The 27,128-nt window shown below is 41.3% G+C and overlaps 1 protein-coding gene across 2 annotated transcripts in view; it reads left to right on the top strand.

The window, feature by feature from the left end:
* The window catches only part of ALDH1A2 (aldehyde dehydrogenase 1 family member A2), a gene marked incomplete at its 5' end in the record, with an annotated part of 51,064 nt that extends 26,009 nt beyond the window's left edge, over window positions 1-25,055 (top strand). Inside the window, 9 exons of one of the 2 annotated variants that reach the window (XM_084268132.1) lie at window positions 4,700-4,761; window positions 7,488-7,616; window positions 7,749-7,862; window positions 17,251-17,353; window positions 19,976-20,160; window positions 20,893-21,057; window positions 21,454-21,611; window positions 22,333-22,407; window positions 24,671-25,055. In XM_084268132.1, coding sequence (XP_084124258.1) covers window positions 4,700-4,761; window positions 7,488-7,616; window positions 7,749-7,862; window positions 17,251-17,353; window positions 19,976-20,160; window positions 20,893-21,057; window positions 21,454-21,611; window positions 22,333-22,407; window positions 24,671-24,743 — 1,064 coding nt within the window. In that variant the 3' untranslated portion in view covers window positions 24,744-25,055. The remainder of the gene's footprint in view (window positions 1-4,699; window positions 4,762-7,487; window positions 7,617-7,748; window positions 7,863-17,250; window positions 17,354-19,975; window positions 20,161-20,892; window positions 21,058-21,453; window positions 21,612-22,332; window positions 22,408-24,670) is intronic. The other variant, XM_084268133.1, reaches the window with a different exon arrangement.
* Between the last annotated feature and the right edge of the window lie 2,073 nt (window positions 25,056-27,128).

The raw sequence follows: 27,128 nt of genomic DNA, 5'->3' as shown, positions 1-27,128 counted from the left end.
CTTTGTAATGTTACTATAAAGAACTGTACATAAGTATCAGATATATTTTGCTATATATTTTTCTAGAAATTATTCAGTGGGATGAGTTTTACATTGTATGTATGAGAGAAATCTTGATGAGTGCCAGGAAATGTGTTATTCTGCTCTTATTTTTTGCTAAAGAGGTAAGAAAAGAAAAAAAGTCCTTACTGTCTGGGGGTTTTTAGTTAACAAGGCTCTTTCTCCTGCCCCTCCCTCCCAGCTGTTTAACAAAACCAGGCTGCATTTTCTCTTGTGAGCATATTCATTTGCAGCCTGGACTAGATGTACCAACTGCTGTAATTATGCAAAATGGCACATGATAGCCAAGAATGATTTTATGCAGGTGCAGTCATTAAGGTAAATGTACTCATCTTTTACCAGCATAAACCAAATCTTTGGAGAAACAGTAAGGAAACCCAGCATTTATTCTATGGATTCTTTTTGGCTTACTGAAGTTGCAGTGTGAACTCACCTATGTTTAGCATCACTGCTACATTTTTACCAAAGAAATGGCAATATTAAATTTCAGGTGTAGACTCTCCTGTAAGGGCTTTTGAAGATTTCCACAGTCATTTAGGCTGACACTCATAAATCCTGGGTTTGCTGCTTGCACGTCACATTTAAACATGCAGAAGTGCAGAGCACACCATAAATTCATATATTCAGCAAATTTCCTGTTCCCTAATCCCTTTCTCCCTGGTCAGTTAATGCCTCCTTCTCACTCATTAGCCCTGCAAGTACATAGAATTTAGATCAGTCACCAAAAGGCATTGCCAGGTTAAGGAGAGTAAATATTCTCTGCTTATTCTTGTCCTTGAGTGGTGTATCTTTTTGAGGTGAGCCATGCTGGGGGAGAGGAAGGTCCATTTTCAGCAGGCCTTCCTAAATGCAAACTTCAGTGCTCACAGAGTTATCAGTGGTGTAGCATCCTCACTCTGTGCAGCTTTTCGAGGTATTAATTAGTTCCTCCTCTTGGTTTACCATGCCTCTGTATTCCTCCAGTTTCACACCATAAACTTGTCATTCTTATAAGGCTATTTCAGAGCAAGGCCAGTGTCAGGCAGTGGTGCTCTTTGCATTCACTTACCGTCAGCTCACCAAAGGAAACCAAACAAGGTGATAAAACCAAAATTAAAACTCTATTAAGTATCCCTCTTTCTGTTCAGTGTGCCAACAATCTGAAACCTCCCAATGTTTCACCTGTTTCTGTTGAGGTTTTCTTTCCCTCTGAAATAAAAACAGGTGAGTGGTAGACAGCTAGAAGAACAGTATGTTTTATGGTCACGTTCCTTTTGGTCCCAGAGCTGCCCTTTGCTTGCTCCCATGCATAAAGTCTTGATGATTTAAATTAAAACTGAATGAGGTTTAGATTAGATATTAGGGGGAAGCTCTTTACAGAGAGAGTGGTGAGGGGCTGGAAGGGGCTGCCCAGAGAGGGGGTGGGTGCCCCGTCCCTGGGGCTGTTCAAGGCCAGGTTGGCTGGGGCCCTGGGCAACCTTGTGTAGCTCCAGGCCTGGAGGTTGGTGTCCCTGCCTGTGGCAGGGGGGTTGGAGCTCTGTGATCCTTGGGGTCCCTTCCAATCCAGACCAGTCTGGGATTCTATGATTCTATGATGTGAGGCCAGAAACTGTTACACCAATAGACTGAGTGCAAGCAAAAATGTATCTTTAAATCAATATATGATATGAGACAGCTTAAAGAACCAGCTTGGCTCTCCTTACCCCCTTGTTTGCTGTGTCCTGCTGTGACTGTATTATGACTGATACGCACATAAAACACCCAGGACCAAGGCTCCTGGTGGGAATGTGAGCAAACAGGCACACCTGTGGAGGGGCTGCTGTCTGCGGGTGAGATCCCGGGAGAAATGGGGCTCCTTTTCTGATTAAAATATAAAAATCTTTGGACCAGGTGCTAAGAAGCTGCAAATTGATCTGGCTGTATTAGTGCCAGAGAGGACTGAAAAAGGCCAGTCTTCATCAGCTAAGAATATTAAAAATACCTTTTTAAGACAATTTTTTAGATTGGATGTGGGAGCAAACTCTGATCCCTCTCAGGCAATGTTGTTCTCGCTGCCAGCTAGGAGAAGGGTAAGAGTAACAATCATCAGCAAAAGCATCTTAGAATAAACATGACGTGTATAAACTAATCTGAAAACTCTAAACCATTGCAAAGTCTTCTCTTTAATTCCTGAGCACACAGCAGCTTCCTGTGCTTAGTGTTCAGCAGTGCTGCGTTACTGTGCCATGTAGCAGGTCATTTTACATTATGGACAAGACAGCTTTTAGATACATCTTTGGCCTGTCCAGAGCCATCTGAAGATCTGAATAACTTCAAGTCATGTATGTTCACAAGATACCTTTGGAAAACAACCTCAAAAATCCCATCTTAACAGTAAGTCTGTGGATGATGAACTTTGGAAGTGGGTGTCGAAAAGGACATCTGTCTAGAGTCTGCTGGAAGAAAGCAGGGCCAGCAACTCTGCATGGGAGGTAGTGCTCTGTGGAAGAAGGTTCTGCCCACATTGGGTAGAATTAGCCACCATTTGTCTGATTTGGCAAGCAGGTTCAGGTTATCTATAACTTTAGGTTATGAAGCACGCAGACATGTGGCAGTGATTATGCAGTGACGATCTAAAGTCAGACAGTGCTAACATAACTGTGTTACTGTTATGTTGTCACCATCCTTCTGGTTGAGAATCCACCTCTCACAGTACTACTGAGTACAAGCTGGTATTTTTAGCTGTCTCCTCTATGTTCTTCTTGATCACTCAGACAGCTTTGCCTGTATATACTTATCTGTATTTTGACTTCTACTTTACTTCTTCAGTCTGGTCTGATGATGATTCTTCCTCTGCTCTGTGAACTATGCTAGGATCTGTGAAAGATAACCTAGAAAATCAAACTATTCATCTCATCTCAGCCTGAGAAACAAATATTTTCATCTCCATTGGGAAGTTGTTTAGATGCTGCATCAGGAGATCAAAACAATGCAATGACATTTTGTCAATACAGAGCGAACTGATTGACCAACTGTTTTCTTCCTCTTTTACCTCATAGGAATCTCTTTTTCTCTCTCACTCTCCCCTTTTTATTTCCTCTGTTTTGTCCCTTGTCTGGACTGCAGACTATTGTTACTTTCTCATAATTATACTGTGTCTGGCCCCCAGCTAATGTATTAGCTACTCTAGCTCAGGTTTCTCCTGAACAAATCCCGTAAAAGTAGATGTACAGAAATAAGCAGACCTGAAAAGAAGTTATTTCTAATCAAATTCAAGTTGAAGTCTTTCCTTAAACCCAAGAAGCTTTATGGATTAACCCATTTATTGTTACCAGATGTATAATGGAGGCCATTGCAGCAGGTTCTCAAGACGTCCTCTTCGCTGTGCAGTTAGGTCTTTCCCCAGCACTGAGTGAAGCTGGCTGCGGCTCCAGGCTGAGCGGGGTAGAGGCCACAGCTGCCTCTCTGCTCTCTCACCATGTGAAGAAGAGCACAAACCCCTGCCTTGGACAGTGACATGGGAACAAAAGCACTGTAATCTCCCCTTTTCTTACTCCCTTCCACCAGCACAGAGGCCTGCTGCTCTGAGCAGGCCAGGCAGCTGAAAGGTTCCCACCAACCACAGGCCTGACCCCAAACCACAGATCTGTTTATTTCACGACCTGACTCTGGCTGCCCTAAGCCCGACAGTGCTTTAGTTAAGGGCTGCAGATCGAGCACAGCACTCACTTTAAGTAATGATACCTCTCACCCCCACCCCTGGAGTTCTTTGCCATTTTTGTTCATCAGGACCTTAAAAATAATCACCAGATCAGAGAGAAGTAATCCCCTTTAACCTCCTACCATCCACACCTGCTGTTTGTGAACATACAGTCTGCTTTTCCTGCATCTTTGTTGTTAGGCTCTTTCTCAGTCAATATTCTTATTTCTGTCAGTAGTCTGGTGAGAAAAGCCCACCATTTCCAAGTCACCAGTGACTTGGTCCCTTCATTTAGTCATTTACCTGTACCTTCCTCAAAAGGTTTGTGAAAACTTCTTTTATTCTCTGTTGACTTGTTTTCCAGCAGCATCCAACTTTTCCCTCTCAACTTAAATTGACTGCCTATTTAGCTTGAGGCCTTTTCTGATACAGGCTGTGTTCTGCAAGCCAGCTAGCAGAGCATGGCTATATGATGACCCCTGTGGTTTCCTTAGTGTTGTCTGCTGTAGTAAATTCTGCTCAATTACACATCAGTCACAGGCTTCCCCTTCTCATTCTGCATTTACAGAGTGTGGTATATCATTATCTTACATGAAATCGCCCGTATCTTCAACAGAAAATAAAGTGAGATGTATGTTACTCTGCATGTTTACATCTGCTCTACATTGCTGTGTTCCAGTCATGCCTTAAAGGAAATTGCCTTTGTGACTCTCCCTTCACTCCTCTCACCCTGAAATCAGCAGAGGCATAAAGCAGGTTACTTTCTGATGGGATGCCTGCTTCCTTTGTTCCACAGAAAGAACAATTAGGTTGCTCCTGAACCCAGGTTTCCCATGCTGGCTCATGAAAAAACATTTCCATGACTTCTTTATTTCTTTTACTGCCATCAAAGGCTGATCCTTAGAGCGTCCCCCCCTCCCTGTTTTTTTTGTTCTGCCAAGTCAAACTACACTTGAGAGTAACCATGCTCATCTGTTTCAGATGGAGATTATTTTACATTTACAAGACACGAACCCATCGGAGTGTGTGGACAGATCATCCCTGTGAGTATCTCTACCAGCGCTTTCTATTTATTTTCATTTGAACCAGCTCTCTTTAAAGACACATAAAACATGGTCCTCAGCTATGTGTGTTTTCCATTACGAAAAAAGCTGAGCTCATATTGTTGACATATCTTTAACAGCCTCCCTGCAAATGCTTATTTGAACATGCTAATAGGGTTTAGGCTCTGTTATTAGGAGTTAAGTTCTCAAGTCATAGAATTCTCATGATTAAAACAAGCAAAGCAAAACACAGTGTTAATATGCTGTCAGTGGTTATGGATGTTCACACAACTTATGGAAAATTGATGCTTTGCTGTGGTAGTCTTTTTATTTATTTAGTTTTTACTGTGATTTAACAGGCTCCTCAGTTCCTGGGAGAATGTGATGCATTTTAATTCCATTCTTTCCTGCTATTTCTTTTTCAAGGCTGGAGGAGAAAAGGAAACTGCCGGAGACATATCATTACAATTAACATTGAGGAGCTAATAAAAGACATGAAATGTTTGTTTTATTTGTTATAAGAGAGAAACACAGCGTTTCATCAAATCTAATACTCCCCCTACACCCCAATATACATCCTTAATATACTCTTGCTGAACACTGCATGGGAATTACACTGAGAAGCTAACTTTTTCAGAAGAACCAGTTAACTGGCTTTGGCAGAAATTTCAATGGGAGGCTCACATAGAGCTATTAAATATTGTGTGGAAGCTTTTTTCCTTGACAAAGCACTGGGGAACTAATCAGGACATTCTCTGAAATTTTTGTTGATGTTGGGTTTTTATTTTGTTCATGTTAACCCCAAAGCTACTAAACAGCAACATGCAGCAATTCCATTAAAAGAGGGGCAGCCAGAAAAGATGATTTTAACAGTGTTAAGCCCCTTTTCCCTATTTATATTTGTTATCTTTGTTAAGGGGTGGCTATTGTGTTTGGCACTCGGTAGCAACTCAGAGAAACAGGCAAACGACTCAGCCTATGGCTACATCCGTCCTGCAATCAACTATATGCTCTCCTAACTTGGTCTGTGAGTGGTCCTTATGAATGAATGATTCCACAGCTCTGTCCCCACTCTTCAGCCAAGCACAAGGATGAGCATTTGCAAAATGACAACCCCAACATCTAAGCCCAAAGTTGCTGGGCATCTCTTAGGCTTGTGTCATTGAGCTTAACTGACAGAGCCGTTGAATGAACTTGGGCAGCGGCTGAAGGTCACGCCAAAGGCAGGATTTATTTAGTTTAGATTTGTAAATTGCCTTGTTCAAGGTACCCAGCCATCTACCCTACTTGTTCCCTCTTCCCCTGAGTTTGTCCTCCAAAGCCTCACCACGGCTGTCACACGCATCCCTTCTAACACTGCTGTTGATCTGTTCCCTATTTCCTCCGCCGCTACCAGTCCCAGCGTGCAGGCTCCGAGCCGCTGCATGCCCTTAGCCATTACACCAGCAAATACCTTATTACAAAAATAATATTAAACAGCAAGCCCAACACTGAACTCCTCATCCCCTCTCACGTCCTAGCTTCCATCAAAACATACGCTCTTTGGCAGCCTTGTAGCATAAACAGGGTTATATACTACGCTATAAAACTCATCAGAGGTCTCCCTGCAATACCATTAGAAGCGCAGGCTGTCAGCACACTGTTGGCTCTATAGCTCCCCTCCCAGGTTTATATACTGGAGATGGAATTAAAACATCACTTTGTCTCCAGAGTTTATAAACAACTGAGGGAGTAAAAAATTGGGTGTTCAGTGAAGGAAAGACAGTTGTGTATTTTTTCAAGCTAGCCAGGGGCTAGAGAAATGTCTGTGAGAGTGGCAGCTGATATGCATCAGGCAGTAACATGTTCTGGCCAGTGGCTGATTCTTTGTGCCTGATACTTTCTATTTTCTTTCCAAAGGAGATTATTATATGCATTTATAAGAGTGACTGTGGAAATGCAGTTATTTTATTACTCTGGCATTTCCACTGAAATCAGCAGGACTATCTGCTTAACCTGTTAGGATCGGGCCTCGATGCAGACAGGCTTGTTATTCTTATCTTTACCCACAATTATTTGTGCCTGAAACTAATATAATTCACTACATCTGCTGCTGCAGTTAAACGAAGTTGGACTTAATTACCATACAGAATTTTATATCAGCAAAGTGTTCCTCAGCTTGGTTTTTACTGTTCTTTTAACATTTTCTGTATAAATGCTCAGTAAGAAGTTTTCAGGAAAATGAAATGCTTTGACCGAGCATCGACATTTATGGGGTTTTTTACTGTAATCCCATCAATTAAGGATTGCATAAATCTGAGTATAAATTTTATATCTTAAATGTATTCAGGGATAGGAAATTGGCATCCACAAAAACGTCAATGCAAACAAAAAGTTCTTTCCAACTCTATCAGCCTGTTTGTCATGAGAGAATTAGAAGTACCAATTGCAAAACAGTAAATGAAATAAAAGTTGTGACTAACAAAATTAACAGATAACAGAAGATTCTTTTATGAAGACTGTGGGTGGGGGCTGTATTTCTTTGAACAGGAGAGAAAGAACTAAAAGGTCACTGTTGTCTCTTTCTTAATGGCAGTAATTAAAAAAAAAAAAATCCTTGCTTTGTGCTGGGCAAGATTTATGTTGAGGATCAGCCTGAGAAATAAGTGAGGTAGCAGCTTGACATCTTGAAAACAAAACACCACTGCAGTATTTTTCCATCTATCAACTTTTATTTTTTCCTGCAGTGGAACTTCCCCCTGCTGATGTTTGCATGGAAGATTGCTCCAGCTCTGTGCTGTGGCAATACAGTAGTTATTAAACCAGCAGAACAAACACCACTCAGCGCTCTCTATATGGGAGCCCTCATCAAGGAGGTAAGAATAATTGACGGGACTAATGTCTCTGTCTCTCCTTGTGGGGAAGGAGCTACTGGCACATGTCTGGTTTAACATGCTCTGTCAGTTTTCACAAATCATGCTTCCCTTCATGCATTCCTATTTCCACAGGCTGGCTTTCCACCAGGAGTTGTCAATATTTTGCCAGGATTTGGTCCAGTTGCTGGTGCAGCCATGGCATCTCACGTGGGCATTGATAAAATCGCTTTTACTGGATCCACTGAGGTAAGAGGCTTCACAGATACATCACTGAAAAACCTGAGCAAATGCCTGGGGAGATAGCACTGTCCTTGTGCTCCGTTTCTCACTGTCACTGAGTAGGAGAGCTACATCTAAGTAACAGGGTCTGTCCCTCCCAGCTAATCACGTGTACTGCAGAAATGGCTCCTTTCCTCCAGCCCCTGCTGTGCTCAGCACCTCAGCACAGGAGATATGCCTGGAAAAATATTGCTGGGATTTCCTGTGGGCTTAGGAGGATGTGAATCACGTGCAAGTGGGCAGAACATCCCGAGTATATCCCAGCACACACAAATGCTGCCTTAGTTTCCATAATTTGTGTGTCTTGGTGCACTTTGGGAAAAGGGGAGAGGAAGGGGGCAAATTGGGTCTAAAAAGGGAAGCAGTGCAGGGACAAAAGGAGATTGTCCAAGGTGTCTGTTCCCAGAATGATGGAAAGAAGCTGGCCAAAAGATGGAGTCAGTTGTCTCTTGGATGCCAAAATATCATGCTGGGAGTCTGTGATGCAAATATTACAGAGGGGGTTTGGTCTTAAAGACAAAGGCTGTGATCCACAGAAAGAGTAACGAATCTCTCAAAACTCAGAGGGTATCTTGCTCTCAAATATGTGCAAAGCTGGCTGTTATCAGGGTTGGGGTAGGGATGATAGAGGTACTCCAGACTGAAGTCACAGGAGAAGGAGCCTTATCTCATCGTCTGAAGGCAGACAGAAAGGAATCTCGGTGGGAGTTTCAGGGCTGGTTATATTTAAAGAGTGCTAAACCCCAGCCTTTTCAATTCAAAATCTGACAAACTATTGTATGGAGGGAGCTAAACCCCAGGGATCCAGTCTCTCTTTGATATGTTTACCTCCCACTCATGGCAGTGGGAGGCTTTATGCATCCCAGGGATACTGCTCTTCACAGTGAGTCAGTTTGGTTTTGATTTGAGTTGATAAATTCCCTGACCAAGCAGCCCTACCAGCTATGTGTAGGTATCTTCCTGGTGGGGCCAGGGATTGCAGAGACCAGCTCAACTATTTCAAATCAACGATTCTGGTGGAATTATCCTGCAATTGAGTTTGGAAGTCACTGTACACAAGCCTGAATTACCAGATGTAGCTGCAGTCATACGCCTGATTTGCACACACGCAGTTGTTCTGCAATTACTGAATGCCTGTACATGATTTTTTAGTGGCAATTTTAGATTATAACACATGCAGGTTACTTTCTAAATCAATGGCAACATCAGATTTTAGATTATCCTGTAGAATTACTCTAGTCATTACATCTCCTGTAACCAATTTCATTTAGCATCCTGGAATATTGGAAACTTTAATATGAGCTGATTGCCCCCCATAAATTAAGTTGAAACAATTGTTTTCATAAAGATATGTGGTCTCTGTTTAAGATAAATATTCTATTATACAGGATGTTGCACTGTTTGGAGGAGGGAAAATACAGATGGGTTAGGTTTCAAAGTTGTCTTTTGTAGCCAAAATAAATTTTTATTGTAGTTCCAGACAGCTTTAGTTTTAATAGGCGTTTAAACTCAAAAGCTGTGGGTTTTATACTAACTCAGTGCCTACCTTTAAAAGCCTTACTAATAGGAAGTGAAAAGCATTACAGAGATGAAAAAGCAATTCTCTAAGAACCTAAAGCAAGAACAGATGGAACGTTTTAATGTAGAGTTAGTGTAAACTATTCCATATTGTTTCTGATTTCCTGTAACACTGAATTTTCGTAACAGCAAGTCAACATTGCAGCATTTTAAACACAGTGCTAGGATAGGAGCTGTGCTATAGTCTTTGACTTGTCCAAAACACAATTTCCATTGCTAATGAAATAGCAATGGCAATATTTTGTCTTTGTTCTTGTCTGAAGCATGTCAGCTGTACAGTCCAGTGCAGTGGGTCCCCGATAGCCATCAGATATATAAATACCACCCCAACAACTTCCATTCCCCCTTTTCATCCAGGTGCTAGTTAAGGCTCTTAATACTTCCAACTTCAGCAAGCTAATGATAAAGCCTGTCAGTACAGAAGCAAAGATCTTCACATTTAGATGTCAGAAGCCCGGGTTTTTCCCAAGTTTTCACTGTAAGAGTCTTTGGGAAAAAAATGCAGATTCTTTACCTTTGAAGTACCTACTTATGGCTCATGAGAACTCCCCATTTGCCTGTAAAAATCACAGAGCCCAACCTATCCTTATCTATTTCCTGCAAAGTTTTTTTTAAAAGGCAAAACCAAAAAATAAAAAAGGCTAATGTTTTCCAAAATTTGTAGAACCCAATCCACAGAAATAGGAGCCAAAAGGCCAAGTTCATGACCTCTACTCAATAAAGCCTGACATAGCCACACCAAAGATCCTTCCAGCCTAGCACCTTATCTTGCAACATGACCAGTACCAGATGCTTATAGAAGAAGAGAGCGCGCATAGAGTGATCCTTTCCTTGCTGTAGCCTCAACAGCTTCTGGTAATCAACAATTTTAAAGACTTCCTGAGCCCCAAGATATATGTGGGCATTTGTATTTAATAGCAACCAATGGCCTTGTCCCCCATGCATTAATCCAGGACCTCTTGAAACTCCTGACGATTGTGAGGCCTTGAGCCCATGCCTATGGGACAACACATCAATGACTTCTACTTTATGACACTGATGTCTAATTTATGATGCTGGTCCAGTTTGCACTATTTCTTTTCGGGTTCTTAGATTGTCCAGTGCTTTGAAAATTGCTTTAAGTGCTACTATTCACTTTTCAAACACACCCCACACCCCCCCCCCAATAATATGTAGAAAATCACAGAGAGCTCTTTGTCTGTGCTACTGTCACTGTTCGATTCTTCCACTTCTCTCCCTCTTCCCTTCTGACCCCTCCTTTTATGGGTTAGCTTGTGCACATGAAAAGATCAGCCTGCCAACACTTTCATCCCCTTAGCCCGATGGAACACCCTCCACTGGATCTCCTCTTCCAGTCCCTAGCACACAGCTCTCCTAACTCCCCTCTAGAGCTCACTGGGAAGGGTTCTGCAGGTACCTGCCAGGCTGGGAATTTTATTTTGACAACTGTCATACTGAAAGAAAGAAAATCATACCAAGCAAGCCTAAAAATACTGTGCCACCTTAGAGTCCAGCAGTTTCCTTGGCCTCTCTGCTTGCTTTGGTTCATAGTCTTCAGCAGCTTGTTTGGTATGGGCATTTCAACAAAAGTTTATTTTTACTGTGTTCTTTTTAGTGAACCAGGGCTAATCCATCATTCTCCTTAATTATGGCAATCTCCTCTCAGGCTTCACTGACACATTTTTTTCCTCATCTTCCACAATCAGATGAAGCTTAAACCACCCAAACCAATCTTTCTTCCAGGCAGTGTGACCATGTCAACACTTGCTCCTATCCCTTTCCTACTTTCCCTTGAAAGCCTATAATCAATTTAAATATGTCATTACATCTTACTGGATTTCTCCTTGATCCTTCTGGTCCCTAGACGCAGGGTGAAACTCTCACTCATCAGGACCGTGGGCACGGCTCTGTAGAGCTCAGCGATCTCCCACACTGTCCCAGTTGTTCACTATATCTGCCTTGCCTTTTGACTCTGGCCCTGTTTGCTTTAGCTTCTTCACTGTTCCATATATCCCTGGCTATTTGCATTCCTTTTAAAAATAATTACTTGCCACAATTGAATTAAAACAAGCCTCTCTGATGTATCTTTTCTGAGCTTAAGAACAGATCCAAACTCTGGATCTGCTGTTGGGCTGCATAGTTCATAAGTACAAGTTTTTTCCAGCTAAATGAGCAGTAGACTATTTGCAAGACAAGTGTTTATGCAGGGACAATTTCTACAGGTATCAGAAATGCAAAGAGGTGCTTCTTATTACCTTACTTTTCTGGAAGAACTTTTGCTAAGTATGGAAGGTGACAGGCCTGCAAACAGCAGAGAAAAGCAGACTCAGACCCTGCTTTACTCTTCTTTTGCATGCATTTCCATGCAAATCCCTGAATTTACAGGCATTGTGAATACAGCTGTTTGACTGCTGTGAGCTCTGTGGCCATGTGTGTGTATGTGTCCTTCGTTTGAACAGGAACTGTACCTGTGAACTGGAAGTGTGGGTGCAGTATGTTCTGGGCTTAAGATTAGAGATGATTGTGGAGAGCAAGAAGTTACAGATTTTAAAATACATGCATTTAAACCACTGGCTGGAGTAAAAGTTGTGTTTTGCTTGTTGCAAAAGTTTTTAATGAGTTCTAATAACTTCTGTTCAAAAACAAATGTGTTACCTCCAAATCAGAGAGGTTTACAACTCTCTTCAGTTGTAAAGGCTCTCAAGATGAGAATTATAGATAGCACACAAAACATTTGAAGCCCTGGCCAACAAGAAATGTATCCTGAGTGGCTGGTTTCCACTTTGTTCAAACTATGACCCATTAAAATGCAGACAGATTAAAGATAGGATTCAGGTCTGTGTTCATGCAGTTCTGTAGAGTAACCCAAATAAATATCCAACAAATTGGTTTGGATGCCTGTGTAAACAAAAGGTCTATAAACAACTGCAATAAACCCCAGCACAAGAGTCTGCATTTTGCTTGGCAGAATGTTTTCTTTATGCACTTAGATTAACAAACCATGATCTCATCATTAGTCAAAGATACTAGAGAGACCATCAAAGCAAACTACAGGAGAGTGGAGATTGATTCATGCCAAACAAATGTTTGTAGCTAACAGCTGTATTACCACTGATTCTAATTTACTCAGCAGGATTCTCCTTTCATTTCCGAAGTGAGGTGAATGTCACAATGCATGATGTAGACAGAACCACTACCTACTGCACCAGCAGTGAGTTGTGTCAGCTCCCCTGGATCACAAATCTCTTGCTGGTTTTGGAAAGCCTAACGAATGACATCCTGGCATTTTCTGCGTTAGCCACAGGGATCCTGAGGGTGATTTGCCCTGTTCTGAGAAGGCTGTTCGCTTACCTGCCACACACGTGCCCTGTCTGGTACAAGGAGGATTTGGGGAGGCTTCGTTATTATCCACGCCGCCTTCTGCTGAATCTTCTGCATCGTATCTGGGGCAGCTTGTGCCTCCTGAATGGAAAGTGGTTGTTCCCCTTTTTCTTCCTTGGTGGTGTTCTTAGAACTTAGGGAGCTGTCCTTGGACACCCGTTGTGCCTTTTTCCCTGTGAAAGACACATGTCAGAAGGATTTGTCTTCTTAAACCTGAACCAAATACGGTAGCGTATTAGCCCTGTCCAAGTTAACAGGAGTTTAGCCATGGACTTCCATGGGGACAGGAGTTAACCCAGTGAACAAATAAGCCACTTAGGATCGTTTCTGGGAATTTGTGTCTGGAGTTGCCTTTTATCTTAGGCTGTACTATTCACTATGCTTTTTTCAGGGCTGCTCCTCACACAGTCAAATAAAGTTGCTCTTCTTCAGGTCTGTATTTCACAATGCTCTTGTCTTGCTGGACAACCCCCTGAACATGCCATGCGCTCCTAAAATGTTCCTCAGAAAGATTTTGCATACAATCTGGATTTTTTTTTTTTTTTAAATCAGACAAAATAAACAGCTGCATGGGTTTGAAGGTGTTGCCAAACACTGACATCCAGTGCCACAACAGCTGGAGAGAGAAAACTGCAATTACAGAAAACACAGAAAAATTCTGTTTGCTCATACTACCTCCCCAAAACTCAATCTCTTGTAACCTAAAACAATTTACTGTTCTTCAGATACTCTCTCAATATCCTAAGGAAGGAATAATTGTGAAGATGAGCAGCCCAGTTACCTAAAATGACTAAGTAACTGAAGATGGATGTATCCTCTGTCAACTTTTCCACTGTTTGTGGAAACTTTTGTCTACACAGCTTCCTGTGCTGTCTTCGGGTGTTGGGCATCTAAAAGGACTGCTATGGTTTAACCCCAGCCAGCTACTAAGCACCACACAGCTGCTCGCTCACTCCCCTGCCCTGGCAGGATAGGAGAGACAAGAGATAAAGACAGTGTAACAGGTGAATCGAAAGCTGCACACACAAGCAAAGCCAGACAAGGAACTGCTTCACCACTTCCCATTGGCAGGCAGGTGTCCAGCAGGGCTCCATAATGCGTGATGGTTACTTGTGAAGACAAATGCCCATCACACTAGACATTCCTGTCTTCCTTCCTCTTCCCCCAGCTTTATATGCTGGGGTCAACTGTCCCAGCTGTGTCCCCTTCCAGTTTCTTGTGCACCCCGAGCCTACTCACTGGTGGGGTGATGTGGGGAGCAGAAGAGGCCTTGGCTCTGTGTAATCCCTGCTCAGCCGTAACCAAAACACTGTGTTACCAACACTGCTTTCAGCATGAACCCAAAACAGCCCCATATTAGCCACTAGGAATAAAATTAACTCTATCCCAGCCAAAACCAGCTCATGAGTCAAGATTCCTGAGACTTGCAGTGCTTTAAGAGCAACAGGCAAACTCACCCATACTACTGGAAACACTGATTTCTGTCTGAAAACCGAAAATTAAGAGAAGATGAAAGGCAAGAGACTTCTTGAATTTCTGCATGAAGTATTTCAAATAAACTGCATGAGCCTCTTGAAAGAGACATTAAACTTCCAAGCACAGAAGGCATAACTAAGTAACACTGGTTTTCATCATGATACCCTCTCCATGCCTAACATCACAGAGTTCACAGCCCAGAAACAGGCCCTTCCAGGACTATTCAAATAACTGGGTTTTTTGCACAGGGGTGCTGCAAAATGCTTCTTTAATCTTTTTTCTTGTTGTTCTGAATAACAAATTGTTTTCTTTGAGATGGGCCAAATTACATCTGCCTCACCCTCCATACAGCTTAGGAGGTTATGTATGGAACTTCACAAGCTATCCAGGGATACTCCTGATATCAATCTTGAAGCCTATTCAAAACAAGGATGGGGAGTCAGGGCTTTCTCTGCCAACATTCCTGCTGAATAATCGCACAGCTCCATTATCTGTGGGGGAGTCCTCTCTCCCAGCGCTCTCTCCCAAGGCTGTACAGCCTGTTGGGAGCGCCCAGATAGAGCTGAGAGACACCACAGGAAGCGTGTACTGAAAGACCATACAGATTGCAACACTATCACTTATCCTTTTCATGCTGTCTTTCTCCACAAAGAGAGGGTCAGTCACAAAAGGCTGTCTTTGTCACTAAGTAATCACTGCACTGGTGCCTTCCCTAAGACTTTTCTCAACCTGTAAGTGCATGGAGCACAATAGTCCCACAGTGAACACAAATGCTGAGCAGCATGAGCCCTACCATCCCCATGTCCATGCGGATTTCTAACAAGAAGGACACAGTGAAGCTGTTTTGGAAACTTGACAACCACCTCCCTGTATTAACAATACTCTCTGAACCATACTTTTCAAATTAATGCCATTGTCTCTAAGCCCTCTGGACTTTAATCTTTGCTGTATATGTAATTTCTGGACTTGCATATTTGCCACGCAGTTGTTTGCATAGAATCCTTTCAAGACATCTGCTTACAGGGACAAAGAGTTTTGACACTGGAGTGGTGGACTGGATGAGAGAGGGATGGTGGGCTGGACACATTGCTCTGCTTTCCTTGGTCTCTTCTGCTCTTTGTGAATTTCTGAGGGGAAATGGGTGGTGGTTGTTGTTGGAGAGGGAGGTTCAAGGCAGTGAGGGTGGGAATGGCATTGGCTGGCACGGGCTATAAACACAGCACTCACTGGTTTCCAGTGTACATTCTCAGCCCAGCTTGAGAGATTAGAACTTCCAGATGACATGCTCAATGGACGTGGTGGGGGTGGAGGGCAGAAAGGGTCCTTTTTCATGTTCACTTCTGGCTGTCAGTCAAACATAGCAATCAGCTCCAATTAAGGGGATATGCAAGGAATTCCATTCTAATGTCAACACTCCATTCCATCAATACAGGGGTAAGGAAAAGAAGCTAATTTAAATTTAAGGGTTTTTTTTTTAAAGAAATAACCTCAGTCACACTCGACTGTGGTGTCACCAGCCAAACACTTAATCACAAGGGCACACAGAGCCATTGGCCATTCCTTCCTTAGCCGTTTTGGGGGGTTACTTTGTTTTTTCTGGGGGGGCCCTGGTTTCAGTTTCATTTGCTTTCTGATTACTCCTGTGCTGACATAACTTTCTCTAGCAGACTGCCTTCAGTTCTCAAAGAGGATCAACTTCTCATCCATTAACCCCTTCCTGCAGGGGATCTCTCTCACCTGACCCTAGAAACAGAAGGCAGCTAGAGACCAGAGTACTTCCTACATGGAGAAAAAAGACCAGCTCTGGACTCAATCCTGTCTCGCTTCACAAGTAACTTTCTGTGTGACTTTAAAACAGGCCCCAGTTAACAGAAAGCACTTAGCAAGTTTCTCAAGCTTATTGATATTGAATAGATACATTTAATCCTGTGACTTCCACCTGTGGTCACTTTCTTAGCTGCAAAATGGGCATAGTTACAGTGCAACTGATTAACTCTGATCTGTTGTGGATTCATTGATCCAGGGATGGGAGAATTTCCAGGGAGCACAGCTGCCTCTCCAACTGTTCTGATGTCAAACCCAGAGCTGTCAGATTGCTAGTCCATTTAATCTACCCTCATGGTCCTTGGTGAGGTCTGCAATGTGTGGCTGCTCCAGCCATAGGGCTGCATTCTGCTCCAGCTGACCCCACAATCTACAAAGACATTTTGGAGGTGCTTTTGACCTCCTCAACCCATATTATCAGTGGTGCAGATAAGGGTCTCCTATGTGCAGTTAATCCATCAGAAAAAGCTAATGATTTAATCAGAATTTGACATACTCTAGATCATTCTTTCATGGTCAAATATTTGAGCCTTTGGGCACTGAAAACTGTATTTTGAGGAGAGCAAATACGTTCCTAGAAACAGGTTGGCCAGCAGTTCAGTAACTGTCAGAAGTAAGTGTGACAAATTCTAGAAGCAGTGATCATCTAACACCTGGGCTATATTAAAAGTATGATAGTGATAATTACTAATGAATAGTAATAAGCTTCATACATACTCACCTATCAGATCTTTACACTAAAAATGATGTAACTAAACCTCTTAAGAATAGTGAACATGCTCTAGTTTGGATTGAAGTAATTCTAGTTACACCAATTTCAGCTTTTTAATTTAGCCCTCCTAGAGCACCCTAAAAGAAAGCTGTTTTAGCACACACAGAAACAGGTGAAGGGTACAAACACTGAGCCTTATCCCCTCTTGATTTCTAGAAAAAAACCCTGGAAAGCTGTCCACTGCTGATGAGAACAGCAACAATTCTTTGGATTCAAGAACCTGCTGGATTATTTAAACCTCGGTTCCAGTGATAGCCAACACTGGCTGTTAAAGTGAACTCTGTGACTACATTCCCTGTAAAATGTGTCTCCATTTCCTTTCAGGTTGGAAAGCTGATCCAAGAAGCAGCTGGAAGGAGTAATTTGAAGAGAGTTACACTGGAGCTGGGTGGGAAAAGCCCAAACATTATTTTTGCAGATGCTGATTGTAAGTCAGCACTTCCATATTTTTCTTCAAAACATGTTTGTGTGGTGTCTGTCTTTATTTATTTTAGGGCATATTTTTCATACAAAGTGAAATGGACCAATCTAGCTGTACCTAATTGCAGTTTTTAATCTTAATGAAGCAGCCTGAGGTGTGATACTTTTACATAAAAAGACAACATTTGAACCCACAGATTCATAGCCAAGAAGAAACCAGAAATCTGCTATAACCAAGCATAGAGCAATGGTGTCACTCACACTCATGTTCCTGTATATATTTCTGTCATCCTTACACTGTGCAGCAAGGTGCTTTAATGCTTTACATCTGAAAATCCTGTTACTATTTTGCTCCACAGCAATTATAAAAAGGTAGGGCTTTACATTATACTGGAGTTGCTAACCTAGTCAGTGCAGGATTCCTTTCCTGAGATGTTTTGATAGTATCTATATGTTGAGATTATTCCATTTTCACAATTGAAGAACTGTGTATTGAAATATCCTCATTGCCACTGTCAGCAGGGAGCTGAAGAGTTTGGCAGCTGGATGATGTTGTGCAGCTGAGATTTTTGGCACCTGAAAAGGTCCTAGGATAGGATAAAAACCCAAACTGGAAGTTTCTGCTGAAATGATCGGCCATGAAATAGTTAAAAATGTTGATATCTGAATTGCCAGCAGGAGGTTTTGGCGTTAACACCCCATTAAGATGAACGGGACAGTTCACACCTTGCTTTGAGCTATTGTTTCAGGCTCTGCAGGCACAAGAAATGCATTTTCTGAGACCTTTCTAACCCAAATAAATAGACATATAAGGATTTGGTCTTTTAATTTAAAAGGGAAAAGTGAATAGAAGACTGATTCTGAATAGTATGAATTGCAAGACTTGGTTACAATCCTATATTCGTTTTCAAAATTTACCAGGGTCTGAACGACTGGGAAGAGCTTGAGAACTCTCAGCAGCTTTTTCTACACAGAAATGCTTTACCAAGTCGGAGGTCTTCATCTGCCAAATAAGGTTGAGGACCTGGGAAAAGTTGCAGGCAACAGGGGAATAACAGAGCTCGAAGGAGAGCAGAGTCTTCTTCAGGACTGTCTGTTCCATAGTATATCATACTAAAGCTATCTGGTCCTCTCCTAATTACAACCACCAGCACTTGACCTGACATTCAGACTTCAAAGCTCTGACTATTTAAGAACAGCAGACAATTTGCTCACCATCCCAAAAGAGCTGTTTGTTCTGTTTGAGGAACACTATGTGCCAAAAGTTAGCAGAAAGCATGACACAGCCACTGAAAGTTTAGTGCACTAAAAAAAAAAAACCCAAAACCCAGAGAAGAATGGTTAGAGCCCCTCATGGGGAAAAACTGTGGTGACAACAGAGGAAGAAACAGCAGTTAATCAGTTCTATCCACTAGTGTTTTCAGTCTCCATGGAGCTGCCTGGGAAAGTTTGAAAGTGGTCCAGGGAACACCCTACGTAATTTTTTTTGAGACCACACTGACAGCAGAATAAGAGACTTCTGTTAGATGGAGATGTCTAGGATGTGGTGAAAGTAAAGCATTGTTGCTTTGTTTATTCCATAAAAGATCATACTTTAAGCAATGCTCCAAAGTGCTACAGCTGGTAAGAGATGTCTTACAGTGCTGTAGGGCATCACCGTTTAAGGATGAATTCAATATTCTGCCTAGTCAGCTATTACACCCAGTGGGAGGCGTTAGCTCTGAATCTCTGACTGGATCCTCTCTCTCCTGCTTGAACAGTGGATGTGTTAGTTGTACCTCCAAGGAAGTTAGAGGTGAAATCAAAGGTTGATTGTTCTATAAATGACCTATATTTTTAAAGCCTTACATGGTCAACAGTGTAGGCCAAGAAGATATTTCTGTCTTGCAGAAAAATAATCTGGCTTTTGGGCAAGGATTACCCAAGTCACATTACCCAAGTCACATTCTCTCAACTACTTGGTTGACTGTAATTCTCACACATGCAGTATTAAACCAAGTGCAAACTTCAGATCACAGATGATTTTTCCCCTCCTCTGCTGTCCCCAGTCAGACTTCTGTGACGTGGGGCACGGTCCACTTCCTAGGGTCTCTTCAGAGTGTCAGTTGATAAATTACGTGTCGCTGGCATATAAGACTGGTGAAGTTGTTCTTGCATACCCTACTACTATAGACTGCTAAAGCACTGATTAATTTTTGCAGTAGGATATTAAGCAATAGTTTGTGTCTTGCATCACCAGATGGCATGTGGAATGTCTTACCTATGGACCCTTCTTTATCTAGATGATATCTGAAGTCCCAAGTCGTTCTGAAACAGTTGTAATGCTCCTAATATTCCTCCAGTATAGCTGTGTCCAGGGAGGAATAAATGGGGGGACAGAATCAGCCTCAGACATGTTTAAAAACTCTGCATTTTTACAGTGATTATGACACAAAATGAATTATCTTCGTTTATAACCCAACACAACAATAGCATGTTTTGATTTGTTTACTAGTTTGGGGTTTATTTAACCAAATCCTACTTGTGCTGTGAAGTTTTGGGAACATGGCATTACGTAATACACAATGTCTGCAATAGTAGATGTGTCTGTGTTGTTGAAAAACAACATATGCTGTCTTGTTTTTTTCAGTGGACTATGCTGTGGAACAAGCTCACCAAGGGGTCTTCTTCAACCAAGGGCAGTGCTGTACTGCCGGCTCACGGATTTACGTGGAGGAATCAATCTATGAAGAATTTGTTAGAAGAAGTGTGGAACGTGCAAAGAAGAGAGTTGTGGGGAGTCCTTTTGACCCAACTACAGAGCAAGGTCCACAGGTAAAGGAATAGTGGTTAGACTCTAGAGCCTAGAAGTTGCCTCAAAGTGTTTAAAGTCTAACTAGGACAGAGGTCACTTAGTGCATACTCACTCACTGTCCAGGGCAGCTGGCATGATAAATGTTTCAAAGATTAAAATTCTAAAGGAGCAGATAATCTGTGCATCCCAAAGGTGTTTCTTGTTAAGTAAAAACTCTAATCTTAGAAATCAATAGGTTTGCCTTCCAGCTTTAACAGCAAGATTCTGATCTTCTGCCCCCAAGATACAGCTATAATCTGTGAGAAGCTCTCAAATATCTCTGTAAGCACTTACTTTCAGTAATTGTCTACAACCATAACTGTGCTTGTAGACCACTAGAGAGACAGGAATTCTAAGCGAAAGATGGGCAGAATTAGAAATAGGTCTGTAGAAAATGATCCTGCCACTAATTACCAACTAGACTTACATCATTTTCATGAAGATAACTTGGGACAAAAAAATAATGATTTGCTTTGTTTGTGCTTAGAAACCAGACTGCTTAGCAGTAATGTGGGTTGAGCCCCATATGTAAGCAGACAGACCCTTAAGAAAACTGAGCCCTAGATAACAGCCAGCAAGTATTCGTAGATCTTTGGCATCTCTGGCTCAAAGAGTAGTGAATATAAGCATCAGTCTACTTGCTGTGACATGACTTGTCTACTTCATCACCAAGCGCATGGTCTGCAAGTGAAATGACTGCTTCTCTCTTTCAGATTGATAAAAAACAGTACAACAAGATCTTGGAACTGATTCAAAGTGGCATTACTGAAGGAGCAAAACTTGAATGTGGGGGTAAAGGGCTGGGAAGAAAGGGCTTCTTCATTGAACCTACAGTGTTCTCCAATGTAACAGATGACATGCGGATTGCCAAGGAGGAGGTATTCACACACACGAGCAAGATCGGTTTAGAATGTCCTTAGCATGATTTCTTTCTTTTTGTTTACTTCCTGAAACAAAAGGTTTAGGGTAAAAATTACTGCTCTATTTTTTAAAAAGAGTAAAATCTTTTCAGAACTTCTTATGCACATAGCAGCTGACAACATCAGCTGGGTAAAGAAGCTCAATTCTTTTCATTGGCTATAAAGTCTCAGACCTCAAAGAAAGAATGGATGAGTTCCACTGAGGCAACTGCTTTGGGAAGTTCATGCAGTTTTACAGCCAGCTATTACTGAGTACAACAGGAGAGAGGAGACAATTTAAAAAGCAGAATAAAACAGGAATAAGATGCCTCTGAATAGACTGTTTTATTAATTAACCATTGATATTTGTTGCAGATTTTTGGGCCTGTTCAAGAAATACTGAGATTTAAAACCATGGATGAAGTTATAGAGAGAGCCAACAATTCTGATTTTGGGCTGGTAGCTGCTGTCTTTACAAATGACATAAACAAGGCCCTGACAGTCTCTTCAGCAATGCAAGCTGGGACAGTCTGGTAAGAGGAAAGTTATCACACTCCTGCTCCTGGAGATAAAGAGTTTGACTCCATCATTATGGCACCTCCCTTGTGCGGCCTTTGTCTGACCATTGTTTATCTCCACCATCCCAGTGGCGAATCACTAGCAAAGATAGGGAACAGCTGCAGGGAGGTGGTGTGACTGCTCACCAAGGGAAAGCGGTTCTGTTAGTGTGGCAGCCACACTGCTGAATGGCATTACTGCCAATAAACAGAGCCGAGCATAAACCAGCCTTTCTCTGGAGCAGAGGAATCCTGTGCCAGTTCTGCTAAAGGCACAAAGAATCCCATAGTTTCTCCACATTAAGGAACTGAGGGGACACCTCTCTAGTCCTTAGGAATGCCATTTCTACAATATAATGGCTTGCAATTTGGGATGTCAGGCATGAGTAAACTAAAGATCCATGAGGAATCAGGGACAAGAAGGACCAACTCAAATCTTAATACCTCTGTGTTACAAACTGGCACTGATGTTTGTCAGCAGATTAACAGTTCATTACTGAAGCTGCTTCCAGGCACTTCGATGTCCTCCTCCAGTCCTCACAGGCCAAATCCCATTTTCCTCAATTCTTTTCAACATAAAGCAAGTTAGTTATTACTAAGAAGAATACAGTGTCCTTAGGTCCACAAGTTTCAGCCTCTCCCTGAGTTGTCCAAAGGTGTCCCTGACAGTTGGATTTAATGCCTCTTTCCGTTACAGGATAAATTGCTACAATGCCTTAAATGCCCAAAGTCCTTTTGGAGGATTCAAAATGTCTGGCAATGGGAGAGAGATGTAAGTATTACTCTGCAGTCTTCTAAACTGTTTTCAGTTCTACGACCTAATAAACATTAGTGAATCATTCCATGCAAATTAAGTTCAGGAAGTATTCCCATCTGAACCTATAACATATATTTTCTGAGAGCTTTTCTTAGGCATATTAACTTCTGCAGAAAGATTCTCTTTTTGGTACTGCTCTGTGCTTGTTGATTCGTTTGGTGTGCTCATTTCTGAGATGCTTTGCCATATATATTGCCTCTCTTGCCATTGTTTCCTTTCATTCACTTTTATTCCTACACTTATAGGTGCATCTGAATTTTATTAAAAATGTTATCTCTCTCTTCCAGATTTATAAACAATGTTAAGTGAAATCAGGCCTAGAGAACAGAAAAATGTGTTTGCATCCATTTCAGAAGATCACCTTCCATTAAAAAACTTCCTGTCCCTTATTTCCCTTAGAACTAAGTGCCAGATATTTTGAAATGAAGCTCTATGCTCAAACACTGTCCCACGTACCTAATTTAAAGTCTTACCAGGTTTTCATTCTTATTACAATCAGAAGGAACTTCAGCAACTGCACCAGCCCCAGACTGGGGGCACATATAAAGGATTCAATTAATTTCTGTGCGGGAGGCATGTATACCAGATTGTGTCTCACCTAAGCTTTCAAAATAGCTTATGGCTAATGGCAAACTCAGCAGTAAAACTAAAGTAAGGTCAAACTCTTTAAAACTTTAAATATGTTGAAGTATACAGCTTGATCTATAAAATAAGCTCTACGTAGTCTGAAATATTTTCCCTCATTAGGGAGTACTTTGAATAACGCATTCAAACTATTCTCCACATTCATGAGTTATGAGGTGATCTCACACTGGCATAAATATGTCAGCTCATCTAACTCTTATCATTGGGAAAATATTCTAAAACTACTAAGCTCAATAGAGCACATGAGTAACTTGACACCCAAGAGTGACCCCCTTGACTTCAGGGAGGTTAACTGTGCAAGCAAAATATTCACATATTGATATCGTCGAGTTTTTGAAAGGGGGGAAACCAGGCAGCACCCCAGCTCCCGTGGAAAATTCTGTGGTAGTTGTACACTCAATTCCTATCTACAGCTCTCAAAATACTCACCATAAACAAGAAATGTCTGGAATAGCAGTAATCCCTATCTCACAAAAATGCCTGAAAACTTACTTATGAGTAATTATTCTACTCCTTTCAGAACCTCTTTGATCAGGTATCACCTTCTAACTCACCTCCACCCCTCCACATTAATTTCTGCATACTTTTTAATTAAAATGCCACAGTTTCTTAGATCCCTGTTGTTAAGGGACATATTTTACAGCATAAATAGTTTTGAGTCAGGCAATTATAAAGAATAAGCAAAAAACCAAACCAACCAACCAAAAGTAGAAAGTGTCCATAGGTATGTATGTCACTGTTAAACTGTGTGACAGCCAGGTCATACCTGTGCCACTGTGCTGTCTCTGCTAGCACTGTATTTATCTGGGACTTGGTTTGTACCTGCATTGAAATTCACATATTTTATCCCATATGAGGAATGCACAATGAAAGTTGAGATGTCCACAAACATAGCAGGGTGTGTGCACAGCAGTACTCATGTACACAATGCAACTGATTGCTGTTTCTATTAAGGGTACATATATTTTTGTACTCTTAAAGGTGTCTAAAGGAGGGCTGGTTTTTTAATGTTTACATTCATCACTGCCTCTGTGGTGTGAAATTTTACTTCTGTAACTAATACCATCCTAGATAGCCACATGTCCCTCAGAATTGGGGGGCAGGAGGGAGGGTGACAGACAACATATCCAAATGTCTTTAAGGGAAGGAGGTGCCATTCTACTTCAGAACTATCCTTTACTGTCATAGGAATTATTGTCTGGATAGCTCTGAGACACAGCAGTGTATCGTTGCATTCCCAAAAAGAAGTGCAAGCAGGACATTTTTGAGGTCTGGAAAGGACAGAGGACATCAGTTCACTCCCAACAGTTCCATCAAGAGGGTATTTCTGGGTGTAATGTTGGTCTGTATGTCCTTATCAAAAGCTGGAGCCATCCATTGTTCCTCTGACCTAAACTGAAACCTCAGGTTTTCTGAAAGCTGACATGAAAGGAAAACCTGCATAAAATCAGAGTACAACAGAAACCTATGCTGAGAAGTTTACATTTTGCCTTAACCTTACCAAGGTATCATTTTGCAGGGTTTTGCTCAGTAAAATGGCTGGTGTAAGTTCATGCTGCAATTTGTTTTTTAGGGGTGAATGTGGATTGAGAGAATATTCTGAAATTAAAACTGTGACAATAAAGATCCCTCAGAAGAACTCCTAAAATGACAAAGGACCACGTTGTGCAGAAGAGCACATGATGCCACCCTCTCTATTCCTTATGGAGACCAGCACTCAGGAATAAAAAAAAAAAATGCTACACAATATATATTTAAGAAATTAAGTTGCAACATATATACTGGGCACATAACAGTGTACGTAATGCCAACCAACTCTGCATGTTTTCCTAAAACTCTCTCTCCTGAGAATTGTTACATCTTTATAAAACAAATCATAACAAGAGAAAAAATTGCTATTGGGCATCATTTAATAACAGTTGTAGCTATAAAGCTGTTAAAGGCAAATGCATGCACACACACACATCTATCTCTTCTTTAAATAAACAAATTTAGTCTTACTGCTTTCAGGTTGGCTTCTCAAATAGACCTGCCTTGTACTGACATTGTATTTTCAATCAGGGCTTTACATGCCAGATGTTACCCAAAATGCTAGCAGTGAACAACAGAAACAAATATCACTGATGTTCTTACACAATAAAAGACTGCAAAAGGTAACAAGCCACAACCTGGTATACTGACAACTTTCCAATTAGCAGGCTCGCATACAGGGGTCTGGGAAGGGGACCAAACCATCATATGGACAATGAAATCCAAATCCTTATCAGTGAGATTTGACTGTCATGACCCACAGACATTTGGTTTTCAAAACTTATTTTCATAATACTTTCTGCCTTGCTGTAAGCAAAACTCCTCCCTGACAGCAACGTGAAAGGTTTTACCTGCCTGCCAAAAGAGCATGGCCAGGCAGGGTGGGAGGGTGTTAAGGAGAACAGGAGCAGATCCCCAGGCTTCACAGAATATTTCAGCTTTCACTGCTTGTCTAGTTTTGTTGTTACTGTCGTTGTTTTCACCTTTTTTTTTAAACAAGTATATACACACAGAGACTCCATTCATTTGTCTGCTATTAAACTGCCTGTGGTTACACTGGGAATTATTAAGTATGCATTAGAGCAGGAAGAACCCAGCAAAAGCTGACCTGAGAGGAAGTAAGCTTGACTTTTATTTTCTTACTAACGGACAGCTTGCCATCCTCACCTCGCTTGTGAGCCTCAGGTGAGCTTACTGGCAAGTACTGGCTTTTCAGTTATGCATGTTCATTTTTTGGCCCAGGCCAACAATATGAGCAAGTTCTTTTAGAAGTGAGGTGTTTAAAACCTGTCACATTATTACCTGCTGCCCACAGAATCTCTTCCAACTTAGAGCTAACAAACTGCACACCATCTTTCTTTCCAGCGGCAAAGCTTATCAACTCCCTGGAGTTCTGTGGGTTTTTTAAAGAACTATGTTTTATCTTAGAATTAAGAGAATTTATTCTAAAAGTGCAGTAAATCACCTAGACTGTGTAGCTACATTATCTGGGATGTAAGGACAGAATTATGGCCTCAGGTGTAACAGTTTGCCTAGCTGCAGAGTCTGTACTCCGACCTGTTGAGAACTCCAGACCTGATCAGCAGATCAGAAATCTCTGTACGTTCTTAACTTCCTTTACTTCTAAGGAATTCCTCTTAGAATTTGTGTGTATCCTTAAACATGCTGCTGGATCAGGACAAGAGTATCCAGCACTCTGCAGTGTGGTGGCCCTCAATATTTTCTGTTTCTAACTCATGTCAAATTGTGTGTGTGTTTTTAAAGCAGTATGTGTACACGATGTTACTCAGAAATGGCAATACATTCACTGACATGGAGATGAATCAAAATATTCCTGAGTTGTTAAGTGCCATTTCCTTCTACTGTAGTGTATGTCTGAGTGAAGGAAAACAAAAGTCCAGCAAATAAGAGATTAGGTACCTTTTAAACTGCAGCATAAAATATGAAAAGGGAGATTTTACTTCTTTTCTCCTATTTACTTAAAAAAGAAATGTCCTGTGCTAACAGCATTTACAGCATGTACTCTTTTGTATTCTTTTTGTGTATTTTGTATGTCTGTGCTATATTCCCAGTACATTCAGGTAAATAATATAGAGTTGCCAATTTTTTTTCAACCCTGTCACTGCAGCTCCATTTGATGTACATGGATTTGTGAAATCCTTTTCTAAATGTACCATCTGCATGGATCCAACAAAACATTTTTCCAGTCCCTGCAGCTTTTTGTTACAGTTTTTAATCATGTATATAGTTATATGTTATTAAAAGTAAAAGGATATTTTCTATGAAGTTTTTTCCATTAAAAAGGTTTAGAGAAAGACTTTAGATTGTGAGACTCCTTTATTGTTGACAGAGCTATAAAAATATTTAAAAAAATATTTTCTTAGCAAAAGATCTGCTCTCACAGTAGCTTTATTTTCATTTGCAAAAGTGAATGAAGTAAAAGGCCAGTTACATTTTCTGGAATATTATTGCAGCTGTATGAAAAACACTTGTGAATTGCA

Source organism: Gallinula chloropus (genome assembly GCF_964237585.1).
Source record: "Gallinula chloropus genome assembly, chromosome: 9".
Classification (NCBI taxonomy): Eukaryota; Metazoa; Chordata; class Aves; order Gruiformes; family Rallidae; genus Gallinula; species Gallinula chloropus.
This window is presented reverse-complemented; position numbering and strand designations above follow the sequence as displayed.